Here is a 21,997-nt window from a genome sequence, read left to right on the forward strand (position 1 = left end):
AATGAAACAAAAATGAATGTGCAAAAAACAGACCCCCATTTACACAGTTATGTAATTTTCATCAAAGGTGCTAACACCATCAATGGGAGGAAAACATTTTTCAACAAAAGGTACTGGAAAAACTGGATTCCTACATGGAGAGAAAATAAATTTTGAACCCTCTGCACCACAACATAAACAAAAAGCAATTTGCAATGTATCATAGACCTAAAAGTAAAAACTATAATGGTAAAGCTTTTAGAGAAACACAGGAGACTAGCTTTATAACTTATAAACAACTCTAGCATCTCTTTGAAGCTGGCAAAGATTTGTTAGTCGACAGAAGGTAATAATCATAAGAGGAAAGAAAACTTGATATAGTAGACAGACATCAGGAAATTAAAAACTTCTACAGATCATAAGACACTATGAAGAAAATAAGAGGAAAGCCAGAGACTGAGCCAAATATTCACAAAATACATCTAACGAAGGACTTATTTTGGGACATTTAGAAAAGCTCCTACAACTCAATGACAAGAAGACATGCAGACCGTTTACAAATAGGCAAAGGACCTTAAAAGACACTTCGAAAACAGAAGTTAAAGGAGGGGCCGGTAAGTACATGAAATGGACACATCATTACTAATCAAGGAAATGCTAATAAACACCACAGGAAAATACCAACATATGATCCAAATGGTCAAAAATTCAACAGATTGAGAACATCAGACACTGATGAGAATACAGAGCCACTACAACTGGCTCGCACTGTTCCTGGAAAAGCAACAAGGTATGGTTGCTTTGGGGAAAAGTATGGCAATTTCTTGGAAAATTAAATATATAGCAAGTTAAATCTTACGTGTATATTTACTCAAAAAATATTTTTGAGTAAAATATATTTACTTTCAAAAGAAATAAAAACATAACACAAAATGTATGAAAATGTATGAAAACTTGTATGAAAATGTTCACAGTAATTTAATCTATAATAACCTGAAACTGAAAACTGCCCTGGTGAATGAATGAATAAATTTATTGTTGTGTATTCAGATAATGGACTACTACTGAGCAGTCAAAAGTAATGGACTACCAGTGTACGTAACAGTATGCATAAAACATGCCCAAGAACACTCACCAGAGAGAAAAATAAGATAGAGTATCAATGTATCAAATCATGCCAAACTTAAAATGCCAAGATTTAGAATCAGATAGAAACTTTAAAGCACCTATTGTAATTATGTTCAATGACATAACACTTGCAATAAATGAGAAATAACATTTTTCTGGAACAGAGAAGCAGAGTAGATAACATTTTGAACATTCATGTATTTACCCTCAATGCTAAGCATTTAATATGGATAATCTTATTTAATTCTTAACAATCCAACCTCATCTTACAAATTAAGAAATTAAAGTAGAAGTTACGTAGGTTATCCAGAGTCACATCACTAGGATGATTCAGAAGCATAATTCTTTAGGGCTCCCTAACTCACATTAAAGTCAAACAGAAAAAGATAAGATCACTAAGTAAGTTTTTAATTTTTAATTAACTTTAAAAGTGTGCCTGTGTCGGTATGAGGTAGGGGAGGGCTATGTTAAAGGAAAAGACCTCAAGAAAATATCAAACAGAACATAAACTCGGTATCTGCTCCCTTGTGATTAGGTTTGCCACAACCTGCAAACCTCGCTGTCTTACCTTAGGGAACTGCTTTACAGGGATTAACACTTTCTGTCCCAGCTTCATGTTCTTATTAATCACCACATCGATGTACTTTTCTTCATCCTTGCCTTCTCCTTTTTGAAACTTTTCTATTTCTGTGGAAGAAAAAAGATAACCATGAAGTGTCTGATTTAAAACCCCAGAGGTTGGAAGTTCTTGTTAGCATTATTGTGGCATGAAATCAAGTACAGAAATATGGACTATCCAATCAACAGGAGTTTTTCAAGTAACGGCTTATTTCCCACTTTATCAAACCTCCTTCATCAGCAGAAAAAAGGCACGTACCATGGCTCTGCAAAGTCAAATCTCAACAGCCCACGTTAATGGACGGAACAATGAACTAGCTAAAAAAACAGACACAAAAATAAGTTTCTTGGGGCCTTCTGGAATCCTAGTGAGAGGCTGCTCAAACCATTGAGAAGAGTCAGAAAACATTCTCCATTCAGTGTTACCAGGTACTGACATCCCTATCCATTAGCTTCTGGTTCTCCGAGGCTTACACCACAGGCACTGATTCTTTATGATGGCATGAAAAGTCCCACACAACTTTGTGCGTTGACCTCCCCAACCAAATCTACCCTTCTCATAAGTGACACGGATCAACTACACATTCATGTCTTCATTAATGTTCTTTTCACTGCCTGAAATGTTATTATTTCAATGTCATATACCTCCTTCAAGATTCAGGAACACTGAATACTATCTTTTAATGTGTGACAATCCCTTTCACCAATGAGGCAGGCAGGAAGGAATCAATCACTGCCACCTTGATGCTCAGAAAACACTTTATATACAACTCTACTAGAACTCCTCTTGAAAAGAAAATGTGGCGCCTCCATAATTTATCTCCGTTACAGACAATGTCTGGAACCTCCCATTCACAGGTTGAAATCCTAATCCCCAACGTGATGGTCTTAGGAGGTGGGGGGTTCTCGGGAGGTAATTAGGTCATGAGGGTGGAGCCCTCAGGAGAAGGACTAGTGCCTTATGAAAGAAACTCTACGCATGGAGCTCCTTCACCCCTTCTGCCACATGAGGACAGCAAGAGACCTGCTGTCAAAGAACTAGAAGATGGGCCCTCACATGACACCAGATCTGTAGGTGTGTGAGTCTTAGACTTCCAGCCTCCAGAACTGTGAGAAATAAATTTGTGTTGTTCATCAGCCCCCCAGCCTCTGGTGTTCTGTGAGAACAGGCCGAGTGGACCAAAATACTCTCCCACCAGAACATAAATCTCTCTTAGGTAAAAATCTGTCTCTTCATCCAATAAACATCTGCCACTAGACACATATCCCGTGCACCTCCCAGCCCCTGGAACATTTCAGATGCTGTTTCCTCACGCTGCTGCCTACAGCATCTGGCCATCCAAGAGGTACACAAGCAGGTGTCTTGAGAGCTGAATGGATGAGAGCTGAATGAATGCGTACACACACTGCTCCTTCCAGAAGGACCACAAGATACGCAGGTTCAGGGAAGGGAACCACAGTATGGAGAAGACCCAAAGATGGCACCTGGTGTATAAAGGGGCAAACATATTCACTTGTTCTGCTTGTTGGGTTAGGACTACTTAAGAATTTAATATGTGCCACATTCATGACATAATTCAATCCTTACAAGAGTTGGCAAACAGGAAGTTCTGAAAGGTTACTTTGCTGATAGCAAAGGCAGGATTTACCTCCAGTTTTGCCTGGCCATAAAGACAGTGTGCCACTTCCGTCTCTCCCACCATTTTTTATGTCATGTAAGATAGAAAATAAAATTGTCATGGCACCTTAGGATACATGGAGGCTCTGCTGACTGGAGACTTCAGTCACCACTAAGAAGCCCAATGGCATTGATGCCTCCCCTCCCCCGCCCCCCACACCTCCATCTGCTCCTCAGAGCTAAACGCCCAATTGTCTTGCTTGTATTCAGAGCTGAACCTGATCTCTCTTCTCCACAAAACCGTCTTGTCACCTATCATGATAGTCCAGAATAAAGTCGTCCTTTCTATTTTAACAAGTATCAGAATAATTTTTTCTTTCACAATGCACGGTAAAAAGTCAGTATATATGTGGGACATAATAAAATATATATTTGGTCTTTGTCCCAGGTTCCTGGCACAGATTTCCCAGAACCCTACGAGTTTCCTGAGAGGCAGGAGTGCACTTTATCATTCCTAACAAGCCCCTTTCAATGATACAGGCCTTTATGCTAATGAGATGACTTGGAGGAAGAGGGAGCTAGCTGCCAGAAAACCAACCATGTGAAAAACCAAGCAAGTGCCAAGCTGGCACGTTCAGCACTCCCACCCGTGGAGAGAAAAGAGGAGCTCGAAGGAGTTCAATCATCAATGACTTAGTCAATTGTGCCCACATAATAAAAACACCATAAACCCCCTCAACAACAGGGTCTGGGAGGGTGGAGTGCCGAGACAGGGCAGGGAAGACCCGCGTCCATCCCCAACACCTTGCCTCCACACCACCTCTTCTGTTTGGCTGTTTCAGACTTGTATTTTTTAGAACAAACCATAATGGGAAGTAGAGTGCTTTCCTGCGTCCGAGAGTTGCTCTAGCACATTCCTGAACCTGAGGCTGAGTCGTGGAAGCCCCACGCTTGCAGCTCATCAGGCGGCAGTGTGGGTAGCCCAGGCACCCCATCCGCAGCTATGTCTGAAGTGAGAGCACTCTTGCGGGACACAGCCCTCCTCCTTGTTTGGGGGGGGGGGGGTGTCCGCTCCCCTAACTCCAGGAGCCACTGTCAGAACTGAACTGGATGGAGCTGTTGGACAGCCAGTTGGTGCTGGAGACCGGGCTGGTGTCAGGAGACACTACACAAAAGGGATTACAAGTGTGTGTGGGGGGGGGGGGGGTGGGGATGGAGGCAAGCAGGAAAAGCCCAGAAGAAAATACTAAACTTCCAAATAAACCGATTCTTTGGTCTGCTTTCTTGTATTATCCTAGGTTTTCATCCAGAAAACGGATTCTAAACAGAATCTGTATGGGAACAATGTACAGGAAGGTAGAAGAATGTGAAATGCAAAGATTTACTTAGATGATTCTTGTTACTGTTGTTGAAAACACCTTTAAGGGTACTTTGAATTTTTTCCTATAAAAATGAAATATATACATGGTAAAAATTTAAAACAGTATAACAGGACACAAAATCAAAAGAAGAGGGTCCTCCCACACCCATACTCCAGAGGTTAAGGACTGTAACAGTATCATACCCTCTTTCAGAAGTTTTCCAGGAACACATAAGCACACAGTTGCAGGTGCGTGCGCACACACATGGGGTTTAAACCTGGAGGACTCGTGTACGTGAGCTAAACTAGTTCCATTTTCCTCGGTAAAGAACAATAAGTCACAGGCCATTTGCTCCACCAAGTGTAATAATTCATGACTTCAGCTTTAATTAGAAGAAAATTAATTCCACATTTTTATTTATGCATTTATGCTACAGTTGGAAATGCCTTTAGCATAGAAGATTCAACAAAATTAGATATAATTTGTAGAAAGAATAAAAGAACTTTTAACATACATAAATGTTAAAATAGGTGTAATTATCTATTTTCAGATAACACTGCATTTTTATGATTTTGAGCACTTATACGGACAACATGTAACTTCAGAGTCAGCATTCAAATGTTATTCCTAGCATCAGTGACAGTAAACATTTTAAGCAACACATAAAATCATAAAGATTAAAATATTAGAAAAATATGTATTTTATAATATGTTACATTAAAGTTTGAGATACACCTATGATTTTGGAAGGGAAAATAAAAATTTTAAAAAATATATAAAATATCTAATTTCCTCTCTAGACCATCAACTTTGAAAATGTTCTGTTGCTAAAATATCTTGTTACTTTAAGTAAGCTTGGAATTATGTTAAAATAAAGTATTTCACTGTGTAAGATTTATTTGAAAATTGTGAAGACCTGAGGCCATTCCACGAGCGTGCTGGCCTGCAAGGAAAGGACCCAGCAGACTGCACAGCGGCAGCGGCAGAGGGAGCCCCAGTCCTGGGGGGTCCAACATGCCTGGCTTAAATCACGGCTACTGTACTTTCCCCAGACCTTCCAGCTACCAAATTCAAAACTGGTCAAAACTTCTGTGGTCTTTTTAGGGACTATTCATTCAATCAACAATTTTGTAATTTCCACCTGACTGAGGATTGTAAGTAATCTCATGTTTTCATTAAGTCCCATAAAATACAATGCAAAAAAAAAAAAAAAAAAAAAAATCAGGGGGAGGGGGATTGTACAAAATGAGGTATGAAATCATGGAACAGCTTTCCGGTATTTACGCCTCTCCCTTCCTGGGAGTTTCATTTTCCAAAGCCCATGCAACCACCTCTCTTAACTTCTGTAGGGAAGGAAAGGTACTTGACCCCCCACAAGGTAGATATGACCTCTTAGTTAACTGTAGCTAGTAAAGGCCAACCATAGAGAAAATCCAATCCGGTTTCTGAGGTCGAATGCATGAGGGATTTGACTTTTACTAATCCCCAGATTACATTTGTTACCACACAGTGCAGTGTACCAGTGACATCTCCCAGCTCCGAAATAATAAGCAAATGTGTGATTAGGTTTTAGATAATGTAGGGGATTATAATGTTAGGCTTGCAAACCAAGGACATCTTTTTTTTTTTTTTTTTTAAGATTTTATTTATTTATTTGATAGAGAGAGACACAGCGAGAGAGAGGGAACACAACCAGGAGCGAGTGGGAGAGGGAGAAGCAGGCTTTCCAGTGAGTAAAGAGGCCGATGCAGGGCTTGATTCCAGGATGCTGGGATCAGGAACTGAGCCAAAGGCAGATGCTTAACCACTCAAGCACTCCTGCAAACCATGGACATCACATTTCTGTCATCCCAGAAGTCTAGGGTCAGTTACAATGTCTTTCTTTTTTTACAATGTAATTTTTATTTGTTCATTCCTTTTTGTTTTTGCCTTGGGTGACTACAGAGCTTCCTAAGCAATGGCCATTTACCTGTTTATTTTAGCCCATCAAATACAGTCAAGTCCGATAATCCTCTACAAAACAGCCAAATTATCTTTGGATTTACATGTGTTAAATTTTCAGTTATTCATTTAAAATATTAAATAATTTGAACACCATAAATTCTCATTAAAAATGCTTACATTCAGGGCACCTAGGTGACTCTCAGTTAAGCATCTGACTCCTGATTTCAGCTCCCGGAATTAAGCCCTACAACAGGCTCCATTCTCGCTGGCGAGTCTGCTTGAGAGTTTCTCTCCTTCTCCCTTCCCCTGGCTCTCTCTCCCCCTCAAACAAATCTTCAAAAAAAAAAAAGTTTAAATTCTCTCACAGAATCAAGCATATTTAAATTGTTATCTTCCTTTTTCCGAGCAGCTCCATTTTTAAGAATTCACCCACAGACATGCTTAAACGTAAAATATTATGTACAAAGCTTCCAGCATTGTCTTTAATAGCAAAACACTGAAAATCGTCTCAATGTCTATTAACAGGAACCTGGCTACAGAAGCTAGGACACACATGCACTATGAAATAGCAGACAGCTACTTTACAAGATCAAGAACTCTCTGTTCTGATAGCAAAAGGCTCCACCAGATACATGGCTGAGTACACACAGACACACAGACAAACACACAGTGTAAAATGAAACAACAACATATGTTTGTATTTGCCTGTATATGCGCAGAAAACACCCCTCCAGTTACAGATAAGAAACTAGCAACATTGATAACTAACAGACAGGAGGGAATCAGGTGACAATAAACAGGACTTTATCTTTTATGCTGTTTCACACTTTTTTTTAAAGATTTTATTTTTTTATTTGACGGAGATCACAAGTAGGCAGAGAGGCAAGACAGAGAGAGAGGAGGAAGTAGGCTCCTTACAGAGCAGAGAGCCCAATGTGGGGCTTGATCCCAGGACCCTGGGATCATGACCTGAGCTGAAGGCAGAGGCTTTAACTCACTGAGCCCCCCAGACACCCCTGTTTGACATTTTTTAAAAAAATATTTATTTATTTGACAGAGAGGAGGCAGCGAGAGGGAACATAAGCAGGGTGAGTAGCAGAGGGAGAAGCAGGCTTCCCTCGGAGCAGAAAGATGCAGGGCTCCATCCCAGGACCCTGAGCCAAAGGCAGACATTTAACAATGGAGTCACCCAGGTGCCCCTGTTTAAAATTTTTGAAACATGAATATTTCACCCATTTAAATTACATAAAAGTAAAATTCTAAACATTTTATAAAAATTTTTGAAAATAAACAGAATAGAATAAAAATTTGTAAAGAAAGGGCCATGATTATATTTTGCATCTTGGCTAGTAACTCAGAGCCTTACTCTCTCTTGATCATTCATTTTAAGTTATTCACTCCTGTGTTATTTTAATGCAACTGTAGGGGAATTTACCTGGGCTGCTTATTCCACTTGAAGCAACAGGCAGATGTCCGAAAACTACATGTAAAACATTTTATTTGAGAATCCGGTTTTTTAAATGCAATAAGTTCACTCAGGCGAGCAGTTCCCTTAGGTGAGTCACCTACCCAAAAGCAAGGACTAACTGGGCTCTGATATGTTGAGGACAGGGACTAGGAGCTGGGAGCAGAATACAGAGAATGTGTGGCATGGAAACAGAGAATACAACGCACACAGTGCTGCAGGAAAGCGACTGGCAGCTTTGGAATTTGGGCCATTATTTGAAAAGCTAGCTCCAAGGCAAGGAATGGAGTTTGTCAGGCAAGAAAATGAATTTTTCACTGAAGGTGAGTAGCCCTGTGTAACACGAGTTCCATTCGCTCATTCCAAGAGTCAGACTGTACAGTCGATAGAAGTTTTACTAAGATAGCAAAACCTATTTTTCCCTTTTCTCTTCAAACAGTACAAAATGGAATAGATCAGACGAGTAAGGATGACAAGACCCTGCCATCACAGAGCCCGTCAGGGAATAAGCTTAGGCATGAACTCCTTTTCCTGACTCCAAGTCCTGGCTTCCTGCAGAAGGATGGGGCGGGTACAGGGTGAGACGAGGGGTCAGCACAGAGAAGAAGTGAGGGCAAGAGCATCAAAGGGCAGGCCAGGTTCCGGAGGCCAAAACTTAGATCTTAACAGATCAGGCATAGGGAGCTACTACGGGTAGTCAGGTGGGGGGTGTTGTGATGGAAGATGTCCTTAAGGCCATCCTGGCCACTCAGGAGCAAGTGGCATGGATGGGATAAAAAGAGAAAGAGAGAGAGAGAGAGAGAGGCAGGTTAAAACACAACTAGATAATAAAGCAGTCTGTTGGGATGAAAAACCACTGTGAGGACAGGGACTAGGAGCTGGGAGCAGAATACAGAGAATGTGTGGCATGGAAACAGAGACAGTTTATTTATAGTTGACGTGGACAGATGACAAATATGAATGCTGTCAGAGGCAAAGTCTTCATATTTAGAGAAACCATCTAGTTTACTGAGAATGCAATCAGAGAAAACACACAGGAGGAATCTGTGCTCCTGTCCCCATGCTGTTTCTCCTAACCCATAACACCCACTGTTGTCCACAGCTTCTAATGCACCTCATCCACCGTGTCACATGTAGGCTTTTGGTCTCTACATGTGGTCTCTAAGACTGGAACACTGTGTAGGCTTTTTGCCTTGAGGTATCTTCTCTTGGTATTGCCAACTAAATTCTACTTCTTGGAAAAGCTGTCCTTGAATTCCCAGACCAGTTAGCCAAAAAAACACAGCACTCTAGCATGATGCTTACCACAGGTCTAACCTGCTACTTCCTGTCTGGCTTCTCCAACAGACTGTCAGCCACCCCCTTTCAATCCCTTCCATGATGCCTGGAATGTGGCGAGGGCTCCCACACACACGCTGTGAGACTGGACGGTGAAAAGAACTCATCATTAAAATACACGTGCTTATGGCCTTGCCTTTTATTCAGTCTTTTTGCTGCTCTGTCTCCATCACCCTGACAATATTCCAGGACCGGTGAGCATTATTCACATTTTACACATGACGGAAGTTTGAAAATGCATTTCTAAAAATCATACAAATGTGAGCAACATCATCGAGACTCAAACTGAGGACTCTGAATGAGGACACTTTCCCAACATACTCCATCTACGGGTCATTAAAACATTTTATCTGGCCAACAACCCACTGGAGTCGTAGCACATAGTGTTTCTATAGAGGAAAAAATGCATTCTTTATACAAGGCCAATGAAAGAATGCATTAACAAACCCACACATTCCTGTGCTGAGCCCATACGGAATTGATCTTTTAGGTCAGAAACTGTTACTAGAAACCCTGAGACTCTGCAACTCTGCCTATTCCTAGAGCTTCTGTTCTTTCCCTGGGTGAATGACTCAAAAAAGAGGATTCCAGAAGGGAACACATGGCATTCAAACGGGGTAATCTGAAGCAGCTTTAATTAAGGGCCAATGTATTACAGGTGCAGAGAATCTACAACAAGAGCAACAAAGAATGGTCCAGCACTCCAGGGTTACCTAGCAAAGGAGGGGTGACTGCCCCAAGACATGAAGCACGAGGGGGCAAGGGAAGGCAGAGAAGGAGGCTGGCTGGCGAGGGCAGCCTGACAGGGGTCACAGACTCCCACGGAGGGACCCAGACAACTCACGGTGACCTGACAGGGAAGAAGCCATAGAGAACAAGCGCCCTGACCTCACCTCTCCCTCCCGACAGTCATCCGCGGGGCCTTCCACGGGGCAGGTACCGACCCAGCCACAGGCCGGAGGGCAGGAGTGTCTGCTAAGACCGCCGTTGTGCCATGCACATGGGCCCCTGGGCACAGAGCAGAGAGGAGAGCTGGAAAGGGGACGTGGCAAGGCAAAGGGCAGCTCTCCGGCCCTCCGTCTTCGGGAAAAACCAAACAAGTCGTTAAAAGAACTTCTGATGTCTCCTTTCCACATGAGCTTACCACATGGAACATCACACAGCCGAAGGCTGACCAGTCATGACAGCCGTTTCAGGGGCCACTTCCACCAGTACTCATGAGGTAATTATTGTTACTATTCGACTGATAATCATTCACCAGGTACAGGGCTCTGTCTGACTTACAGCCTCTCTTTATTCTACCAAATCATGATCTATCATGTCCATTTTACAGAATAAGACCTGAGGGTTCAAATGGTTAACAAGTTTGACAGAAGTTAGGTAATGAGGACTTGGTCAGGATTGACAGCAAGGTCTATCGAGGGTCAAAACCATCTTACTAGTTGTTTAAGAGCTTCTTAGCGGGTACAGGGTGGCTCAGTCAGTTAGGTAACTGACTCTTGATTTTAGCTCAGGGTCATGACCTCGTGGACCTGAGCCGCACCTTGGGCTAGGCACTGGGTGGATCCTGCTTGAGAATCTCCCTCTCCTCTCTCTGCCCCTCCCCCGCTGATGCATGTGCACGCTCTCTCTCTCTCTCTCTCTCCCTCTCTAAATAAAAGTAACTTAGTAAAAAAATCACTTAAAAGGGTCACAAAAGTGTTGATAAATAGCACCAATCAGCCTGCACAATAAAGTCCGAGTGGGGACAGAAATGCAGCCAGGGGAGGCCCTTTCCAAGCACCGCACCCTCTACAGACCAATCAGGCAAGACAGGACTCGGCCCATACAAGGAGGAGAATCACTACATGCTTGACATGCAGAAACCCAGTTCAAAATAACACAAGAGCCCAGCTGGAGGAGTGAAGCTGATCTTAAAAGATGTTATAAATAGTGTTCAAGGCCACTGCAAATTCTATTTGACAGATTACTAAAACATTACTGTGGCTGCTGGTCTGAAAAGAAATTTTTTAACTTCCAACATGACAAATGTTTTCACTAAAGAATTATTTAAGTAATCCAAACCTAACTGAATACCTATTAGACTCAAACCAGAGTTGAATACACTAAACCTTCCCAGACTGGATTGATTCATACAGCTCATGATCTTGCAAATCATCTTCCATAAACAGAAATAAACGGCACCGCAGCGTTGAGATGCATTATCACTGTCTAACAAGGATGGGCAGACTTGTCATAAACACACACACAACATCCAGGAAGCAAGACAAGAGCCAATACTCTAAATATTACAAATGTTTGGAAGTAAACTATTTTTATAAAGACAGAACAGATGTTTAGGCACAAATATCCTTAAGTATATATACAACACATAAGCTTAAAACATATATAGAAAGAAAGGAGAGTCAAACTGCTCCAAGAAGAAAGAAAGGTTGATAAAGAGGAAGGGAGGAATTCCTTCTACTCATCATAGGTAATTGACAAAAGTATAGCAGTAATACAGGCGCCGGGATTTATCTGCTCTCTTCCAGGTAGTTAATCCATGGAACACTGCAGCGACGCAGCTGTGATCTTCACTGTACAGAAAGGGAAGAGCTGCTTAGAGACCTCCAAGGGCAGAGCTGAGATCCCAAACATAGTCCCGACTCAGGACCCCAACCATCGTTCACCTCTTCCTAAAGCTATGCTCACTCCAGTTTCTGGTACTACTGTAGCACAGGGACCTTGACTCTGAATGAGAAAAAAAAAAATGCATTGGATTATTTCATTTTTGCAGAAAGCCACCAAGCTATTGAAATATCAAAAGAAATAAGGTTTATCACAGTGCTTTAAAAACTATTACATATAGAATAAATATAGTCTAGCATCTCTCACTTAACACAGTGTTTAATTTGCAATGATTGATTTACAAGTATCTCATTACAGAATGGATTTCGAGAAGAATCTGTGAAAGCTATAGGATTCTAAACAAGAGCTATAAGATTCCAAAGAATCAAATCCAGGTAACTTCTGAGCACTAGTCAGAATTATTATGAACATTTTGTCAAATTTTTTTTAAGGAAAGAAAAATGCACTGGCATCTCCAATGCACTGGCATCTCAATTTCTCCTGAAATATATGCAGTCACTCACCAAACAAAGAAAAAAACCATCATACGAAGATACAGCATGATCAATTCAGTGCCTCAAGGGGAAAGACTCAAAGACCTTCAGAAATCAGTAGGTGACTGGATTTTGGTTCTAAATTCTAACACTTTTCAAAATAAACTTACAAAAGAATTTTCCCCCCTCACAATTTTAAAACAATAAAGACCAAAGCATGTAAACCAGAGCTGAGATGCCCCTAAAACTGGTAGAAGGTGTCTAACAAGTTAAAAGAGTTTCTACAGGCGAGACAGCACACTGGAGGCTCTACCTCCAGTCACTGCCCCTGACTCCTCAGAGCGATGGGGCCACGATCCTCACCCTCTTTTCCCTTATACCCGATCAGCAGCAGAGCTGACAATGGACTGCAGGATTATGGACTCTCAAAGGTTTTGCTTCTTTTGCAAATTACCATACAACTTCGGCTTCAAAACCAAACAAAACCTTCCAAGCCAACAGGTAAGCACAAGAGATTAAATTCCACCATCAATAAATGAACAGAATGTTATAGGAACAGTCCGTCAGCTGCATCTACGGAATGCCCACTGTTTACTGAGAAACACGACAGAAGCAACAGAGGGAGTTAAAAACATAATAAATGCTCAGCAGAGCAAACTCTTTTCCAGCCTCCTGCTATGCAGAGTGGTGAAGACAACAAATGACCAGGGCTCTGGCTCACCCACGGTTTTACCAGTTCTAAAGGTGAATGCTGGCAAACTTCTATCGACCCATTTTCATCTGGTAGCAAAGAAAGTTCAGAAGAATTTATTGGCATTGGCTACAAAGAATGGTTCAGCTTCCACTTAAATCACCCGAACAAAGGAGGCAGGGAGAAGCTAGGAGTTCTTGCCTCCCCAAACAGACCAGTACCATGGCTGCTCCATATGCTTCGGGACCATTCTTGATAGAACCTAAGACATCTGTCCAATGAAGATTGGGTAAACCCACAGACTAAATGCAGAAAACACTACCTGAGGTGAATTCAAGTTAATAATGATTTGAGTTGCTAACTACTGAAAGGGAGGATGGGAATAAGTACTAAAGACTGAAATAAGGAAACTCTACTTTCTAGTTCTACCTGCCTGAGGGTTACACCACATTTCTCACTTTTAATTGCAAACATCATTAAGTATACTGCAAAAGACCAGCTATCTTAAACAATTATCAGGCTGCAGAGGTCACCAATTAGAACCCTGCAAGGATTTGAATTTAAAAAGGTTTTATGATTAGGTGAAGTAATGATCCAAGAAAGAGATTAGTTCTGTTCCGACTGTACTCATTATAAAACCCATTTCCTTTGTGTGAAGATTCAGTGTCTTTCTCATTTATCCTGCTGGCATTACCACACTTGGAGATAGAAATATGACTGTACTAATGATATCCTATAACAACCATATAATGCAAGCATTTTGCTATTACTTTCATATCTAATAAGATTACCAATGAATATTTTCTATTGGTTAGAAATTCCAAATACAGACTCTGTGGCTATGATGGACTATTCAAAATAAATTCAAAGCAGGATATAATCATGCAATGTCTAGATAGACATTTTTAAGCCAGTTTTATAATCATAATCAGTCTCTATTTACACAGCAAAAAGAGTAATTGAGAGAAAACAATCCTTAAGATATTAAATCATATTTTTCTTAAGCTGATAAGGGTCACTTTTATAAAAAGAATACAAAAAAATTAATAGCACATCAAGAATTGCAACAAGATTCCAAAGACCACATCTACTCTGACACTATTTAAAAGTATATTAACAAAACCATGGGATACGCTAGAATAATGAACACAGCTAAAAACAACAACAACAAAAAAACACAGCTTAATATTAATATAAAACATAAAAGATACCTAAAAATACTGCTATTTCCCTCATAATTCAATGTCTTCTAAGATACCTGAAAAGTGCCAAACAGGCATAAAATACTTTAAAAACAAAATACAGTAATAGCAGAGACAAACATTTTGTCACTCAAACTTCATCATCATGGAAGCTAAGACACTGATTAAAAAAATGAATCTGGAAGCACTTTAACGGTCCCAGCTTCTGAGGACAGGAACACGCCAACACAGATACATACAGTTCACTGGAAATGAGGACAGGCTTCCCAGGCCAGCAGAAAGTGGGAAGAGTTACCCACACGAGGTCATTCTCCACCTAAATTTTGTCATGGCTTCTCCTTAGAGGAGTCAGATGCCGTCTCTTCACAGTGGACGTTCCCACTGGGAATTTTCTTAAAGGTATTTGTCAAGCAGGGTACAGATCTTCACTTTCTAAAGCAAAATGTGCATTAAAATCCTCTAGGGATCTTACAAAAAAAATCAGCCAGGGTAAAGCCAGTCAATTGCATTTGTTTGTTTTCATTTTGTCTTTCAACCAAAAAAAATTTAGTTAAGCAATTATGCACGCTAGTGGGTTCCACTTGTCAAATCTCCTGACAACTGATTCATTTTAAGGCTGAAAATACAGATTACTTGCTACTTTCCAGAACTGGCCTACATGGCCTGTCCGGGCAAATGAGACAGGATCGAAGGACGGATACAGGGCTTTACTTTGACTAAAACCAGCAATTACTACCTTGGGTTGATGTCTGACAGTCTTCTAGTCTCTTGTCTTTGTCACTGGAGGTGGGATAATTGGTTGTTCTAGTTTACAAACGGATGAACAAACTAAGATGAGAACACGAAGGGGAGCAGCGCAGCCAGGAATCCAGAGAAGCATTCCTCTAGACCAGCTTCAAGAATCACCCAATTCGTGTAGCAGCTGCCGGATACACGGATACACAGTGGACCCTAAACATCACTGACTCATGAGAGAGGGAGAAGCTTTTTCCCCCATAGTCATTCCTTCTAAAAAGACTCTGTAAGGCAGGAAATAATGGGGAAAAGCTGAAAAGTGCTGCCTGGGAAAACCAGCTGAAATAACTGAAAATTCTTATCCTAAAGGATAACGTCGTAACTCATGAGAAAACAGAATGTACATACAAATATTTCTGTATGTCACACACTGGGGCTAGATCTGGTTAGGACAAAGTCCAGTGGTATAGTTAGGACTGAAAGGTAGACATCAGAAAGACGAAGAGACTAATGACTAGTGAGCTTCAGGAGACTGAAGTTCACCTACAGAGCTCCGCCCCGACATAGATGAGCCGACCAGACAAGAACGTCACAAAGAGGGTTCTGTCATCGGAAGGCAAGTTGAACTTGGGAGGTTCTTTTCAACCCTGAGATTTACACACGTCCTTATCATCTGTCTACCTGATCAGCTCTTACACACACAAAACTATGTTCTTCATCACCACACCCCAGTACCTAGTTCTCCGCACCAAAAATACAGTATGCGCTGAAAACATCTATTGAGTGAATGACAGAGAACGCTGGTATGCTCCACATTGACGGAGAGCACAACCGGACCTGATGAAGTTTTGAGAATCCCCACAGGTTTACTTAACCCAAACGAAAGGCACCTGTCTGTCTCTCGCTTCTATAAACCAACTGTCCCTGCCGGTCTCTCCATCTGGATGCGGACTTGCCTGAGGAGAGACTGAGGGCGCTGACTCTTCCCCCTTTGGCTTCCAGTTCTGGGCAGCACGTCCACATGCGGTTTCCAATTTGAGCCGTGACGGCGGTTCCCCCACCGTCCCAGAGCCACACTCACTCTATTTCCTCAGCAAGCCAGGACCCTCCACTCAGAGGCCCAAGTCCCGGCCCTTGAGCTCCCTTGTCAAGCTCCCTTAGTAACACACAGACGGGGCCTTGGTCCCAGCTCCATGGAGCTCCTCCTCCAAGTTTCCTCAGCTCCCCACGCCCTATGGATGAGGGTCTGACTCACTGGGACCCTCAAGGGTCCCAACCGAGAACAAAACAGGCAGGGGAGTGGCAGGAAGCACAGGGCTGGAAGGGTAGCCTGGGCTTGACCACCAGAGCATCTCCGGCAAGTCCCTGACCCTCCCTGAGGCCTCATTTCCTCACACACAAAAATGGGGAGAAACCCGGGCCTCTGGGATCTGCCCCTGACACCTGGGGTTGGGAGTTGCTAATCGAATGGCACTGAACCGCTTCTAATTAGATCTTTCTAGTTCCGTACTGCTTGGAAACTCAATTAAATTCTAGACTGGTTATTTGTTAATGGTAATGAGGCCCCGAAGAAAAGGCCAGACAGCTTTCCCGGGCACACAGTCTACTTGTGCGGCGTCTCTGTCACCCGCAGAGAGTGCAGTCTTACTGCCTTGGCCTCGGAGAGGTCTGAGAGGGCGAAGAGCAGAGGCTGGGAAGCAGGACGGCGGTGGTGAGCTCCTTCCCCACTCCACCCCGACTGTACCATAAAGATCACAGCAGAGCTGGGAAAAACGCATCTCTGTAATGGCATTAGCATAGATGTTCTCTATACAGTGGAGCCATAATGAGTATCCTGGAGGCTGAATTATCTGAGCTAAATTTCTGATTTCCCCTGTGAAAAGCACAGAACACAATATAATCTGGGAATGCGCGACACAGGTGACGTCTACCTTCAGAAGCACACCTACCCGCATTCTAATTTGAGGAACACAGAGTAAATTCCTATGAATATATAACCATTCACCGCATTATTCAGAGGGAAAGTGTTTATCATCTTCAAAACATTTGCTATTCCAGGAACTAATTAAGTTTACAAACTGTGTTGTGAATACCAGAAGGCAGTAGATGTACAAATCATATTGTTAATTATGCCTCTGACAAAGAAACTCTATCACAGGTATTACGTGCAAATGCTACAACCAGCCAAGTCCTTTAAATTCCATGATCTCAGGTTTGCGAACAAATGAAGCCAAAACATGAGCATAAAACGAACGTAAAATTAAGTTGCTTAGAGGAAAACTCAAAAATATCCCCAAGTGAATGGTTACTCGGGTTATTATTTGTCACCTGTTTTTGCTTATGGCGCTCCCAGAACAGCATATTAACCTACAACCTCCAGACGAACACAACTGTCTAGCTTTCTGACACTTGTAATAAGAGTATAAATTAACGATAATATGGAAAGAAGAGCTTAATTTAGTGAGACCTGATGTGATAAAAACGAATAAAAACAAGGGTTCAAACCACAGATCAGCACTTGCTTACATGATGACACCGTAAACAAAGGGAAAAAAAAAAAAGTCAGAGGGTTCTCCGTCCCCTTGACGATCAACCAGGGATGCCGACACCTACTTCTGCAGCTACGCTACATGCCAGGCCTCGGCACCGCGCACAGCAAATTCCAACCTCCCACACATCCCATATTCTGCATATTCATGTGAGGAGAAGTATATAGGAAGAGAAGGCTAATAAAACTTCAACGAAAAGTTTAAATATTAATTTAATTAGCAAACGAAGACTTGCAGAGAAACTAGAGACATAGTAACTCCCGATTCTCCTGTGGTCAGCCACCGGAGCAGGGGAAGTGGTGCCCCCGTTGGGAAGGCTCCGGGCAGGGTCACACCAGGATGGCCCACACATGAAGCTGAAGATGCTTGAACACATCTGTCCTGACTCACTTGAAGCAAATGCTCTACTTGGGGGAGTGCTTTACCCTCCCTGAGACTCCATTTCCCTACCGGTAGAACGGGGCTCACCTATCATCTCACTTGGTCGAGGTAGAAATTCAAAGAGAGACCGTGTACAAGACGCCTGTCCACAACAACCTGCGAGAGCGACTCGAGCGTCGGGGACCGGCGGCAAGGGCCCAGGTGAGCCCCGGCTGGACAACTACTACCTCCAAGCGGCACAAAGAAGCCACAGACCACAGGTCACGACGGAGGCCTTTCCAGCTGCAGTTATTGGAAGACCTGCCAGGTGACTCTACACTTCCCGTTTATAGCTCAGCCGCTCTCGAAGCTCAGACATGAGGAAAAACACATCTGCTTCCCTCCAGAAGGCAGTGAAGAGTGTGTGCTGGGGGAGGGAACAGTTCCTGAGAACAGGGAAGAGAGTGGGGCACAGGCAGTGTCTAGAGCGAACTGTGCCTCTGGGATGATCCAACAAGGCAAGAATATCAAATTGGAAAGTATTCCGTAACAGTATACGCAGGTGTATTTCCACAAGACAGTCTGTGCACTACGTCATTCCCGTCCTGACAGTACGTCACACGCTCATACCACAGGTCCACAGGCATTCTCTAGAAGGCAATCAAAACCGCACACACCAGCTCAAGAGAACCTTCTCTGAGGATGGAAACGTAGATCCAGGAGGTCCAACAGGTGGTCACAGGTCACGTGTGGTTACTGAGCGCCTGAAATCTGGCTTGTATGACTGAATTTTTCATTTTATTTCACATTAATCAATTAACTGAATAGCTTCGGGATGGTTGGATGGGTCAGTGGGTTAAGAGTCCGCCTTCAGCTCAGGTCATGACCTCAGGATCCCAGGATCAAGTCTGATGTTGGGCTTCCTGCTCAGGGGGGAGCCTGCTTCCCACTCTCCCTCTTCCTGCTGTTACCCCCACTTGTGTGCACCCTTTCTCTCTCACTCTCTCTCTGTCAAATAAATAAATAAGTAAATGAATCTTAAAAATATTTAAAAGGCAAAAAAGAAACTTTGAATAGCTTCAAGTGGCTAGACGCTACAGCACAGATCTAGAATATAGCTGAAAACTAAAAAGGAAGTGAAAAGGTATATGATCGGCAGAAAGAGAGGTCATGAAGTTCAACAACTCACTGAGCCCTTACAACATGCCACCCACACTCCCCAGCCAACACCTGGATGGGATGGACAAGTCCAATGTGGACTCTGGAGGCAGGCAGCCCTGGGCTCTATAAATGGAGGTTGTTACTGAATCGTGTCATGATATTGACCCCATCCTCAAGAAGCACATACATGTGGCTACTCCCAACACAACCTATACATTTAATCACTTTAAGAAAAGCAAAAATGAAATACTGCAAAATTTAAAGGAGGCAATAAGCATTTCCAGGTCCAAGATCAAAGGGAACCTGGGCATAAGCATTAAGTTAGCAGAGCCTAGATGAGCGGGCCTGGATATGTGCGGGGGGGGGGGGGGGGGTCCAAGGCATGGGGAGCAGCACCAGCAGGGCTTTGTAGATGGATCTGTGGCAATGTCTGCAAAGACAACAATGTTGTTGGGTGGAAAAAATGGGGAGTCGGGGGGGGAGTGTCTGGTGACAGAGCTGAAGGGGCAGACAGACCGTGGGCAGGTCAGGAAGGGCTTGCAGTGCTGTGCAAAGCAGCAGCTCCTTCAGGACAGGCTGGGAAGCCTGGAGCATTTAGAAGGGGCAGGAGCAGCAAGGGGTCTGTCTGGCCTTCCGAGGAGAGAACCGCATCCTGCGGCAGTGCCCAACGGCTGTTCTGTTCTGATGATTCTGTGTCCACAGCTGTTTAAGGCTAAACTACTTCAATAGATCCCACCAAAAGTATGTACAGGAGTGAAAACATATGATAAAGAAAAGTGAGTTCTGAGACCTCTACAGGCCTTGCACATCAGAAGTAGGAAGCAAATTAAAAGCTTCAACTCATGCAAAATGTACAAGATGTAATGGTATGAACTTTAGTGGAAAACTCACGTATTATATGTTAAACCTGGGGCCAGAGGAGAGGCTGAAGACTGCAGAACATGAGAATCCCCAGAGAGCAGCCCCCCAAAATGTCTTCTAGTGACTACAAGGCCATTTTATTTTGAGACTAAAATGTGAAAGAGAATTCTGTTATATAATACCTATGAAAGAAGAAAAAAAAAATATCCTTACATGACCACTTTTCTACAAGACAGGATGAAAAAGACAGATAAGCTATATTCTGGGACATCCCGTAAACAGATACAAATCTCAATGGAGGTTGGGTAGAAATGTAGGATTTCAAACTTCTTTTCCTCTAATCTACGTGTAACTCAGATCTCTTGAATTCATTCCTCTGTCCCTCAAATGCATTCAGATCTCTTAAACATTCTGATACTGTTTCAGTTTCTTGCTCAACAGGTATATGTGATTCTTCTCAAAATGACCTTTACAGGGTTGCCTGAGTGGCTCAGTGGGTTAAAGCCTCTCCCTTCGGCTCAGGTCATGATCCCAGGATCCAGGGATGGAGCCCTGCTCAGTGGGGAGCCTGCTTCCTCCTCTCTCTCTGCCTGCCTCTCTACCTGCTTGTGATCTCTAACAATCAAATAAATAAATAAAATCTTTTAAAAAATGACCTTTACAATTCATAGAAATAATGTGCTAACGGGGACATTTTTTTTGCCTGAAACAAGCACCACATCATGACTGTGATTTTATGTGGACTCTTAAAAGTCTTAATGCCAGGACATCACACCTTTATGTATGTCACCAACTAGATATATTCAAAGGCCCTAATTCTAAGAAAGAAAATATTACAAAATAAAGGGAACAGGGCTCCAAAAATCAGCCAATGCTGTTTATGTCTATTTTCTAAATTAAATGTTTGTTCAGCCATGCACTATATTGCATACGGTGTAAGGAGAGACAGAGATGGAGGTCAGCATTGCTGAGAAGGCCGGACTATCAGAGAAGTATATTTCAGGCACTTTTAAGTATCTTGTCTTAATTAATTTTTGAGGGAGGTAACAAACAAAGGGAGCTCTTGCCTACCAAAGCAACAAATGGAAGTAACAGGTACTGAATCCACATCTGATTAAAGGCCCATGTTTTCGGCTATAGCAATAGCATTACACTCTTCAGGGAGAATATTTAAGTTCAGTATACTTAATATAAGCTTCCACTAATTCCTGGTTAATCATTTTACCATCTTCCCAAAGCACTCATCCCAGGCTGCTTTGTAGCATTTACCATGACTGTGTAGCTCCGTAATCATGGCTAACTTCCACCACTCAGGATGGTGCTACGGATGTATGGAGCACTGGATGAATGAATGAATACACGGTCTTCCATGATCATAAGACATGAATTCCCTGCTGGTTTTTACCATGAAGTAGTTAAATGACCGTTAGCAAACTACAAGTTTTCTGAATTTTATTTTCCCTTTCTTCCAGGAAGTATTTTTTGAGCTCTCTATCTCTTCCTACCCCACTGCAGACAGCCACTAGGGACAACTGGAACTAACAGCCTCTGAGACGATGGCATGGTGACATCTGCTTCCTTTCTAGACAATTCCTCTTTGAGGGCCCGTTGCTCCTGTCCATTCCAAAACCTACTACTATCATCCTCCACTGGCCCCATGAGCTCTGATGTTCAAGCTCTGGTGGTGAGTCAGTTTCCATTCTTTGGAAACAAAGGACTGTGAGTGATACCATGTGAAGTAAGACACCCTGTGTCTCCTCCACACAGAACAGTCTCCAATAACATCAGTTCATCTAATCAATTAAAAAAAAAAAAAAAAGTTAAGACCAAATTTCAACAGGATCCTGGCTTATCATACTTCACAATGAACTCCATTTCTCTCACTG

At 42.5% G+C, this 21,997-nt stretch overlaps 1 protein-coding gene across 4 annotated transcripts in view; it reads right to left on the reverse strand.

Moving 5' to 3' along the window:
• Positions 1–21,997, reverse strand: part of KHDRBS3 (KH RNA binding domain containing, signal transduction associated 3) — a 186,393-nt gene that overhangs the window by 120,027 nt on the left and 44,369 nt on the right. For all 4 annotated transcript variants that reach the window (XM_059165559.1, XM_059165556.1, XM_059165555.1 and 1 more), the window contains exon 2: positions 1,676–1,794. In XM_059165559.1, the coding sequence (XP_059021542.1) occupies positions 1,676–1,794 (119 nt within the window). The remainder of the gene's footprint in view (positions 1–1,675; positions 1,795–21,997) is intronic.

The sequence above is a fragment of the Mustela lutreola genome, chromosome 3, assembly GCF_030435805.1.
Source record: "Mustela lutreola isolate mMusLut2 chromosome 3, mMusLut2.pri, whole genome shotgun sequence".
NCBI lineage: Eukaryota > Metazoa > Chordata > Mammalia > Carnivora > Mustelidae > Mustela > Mustela lutreola.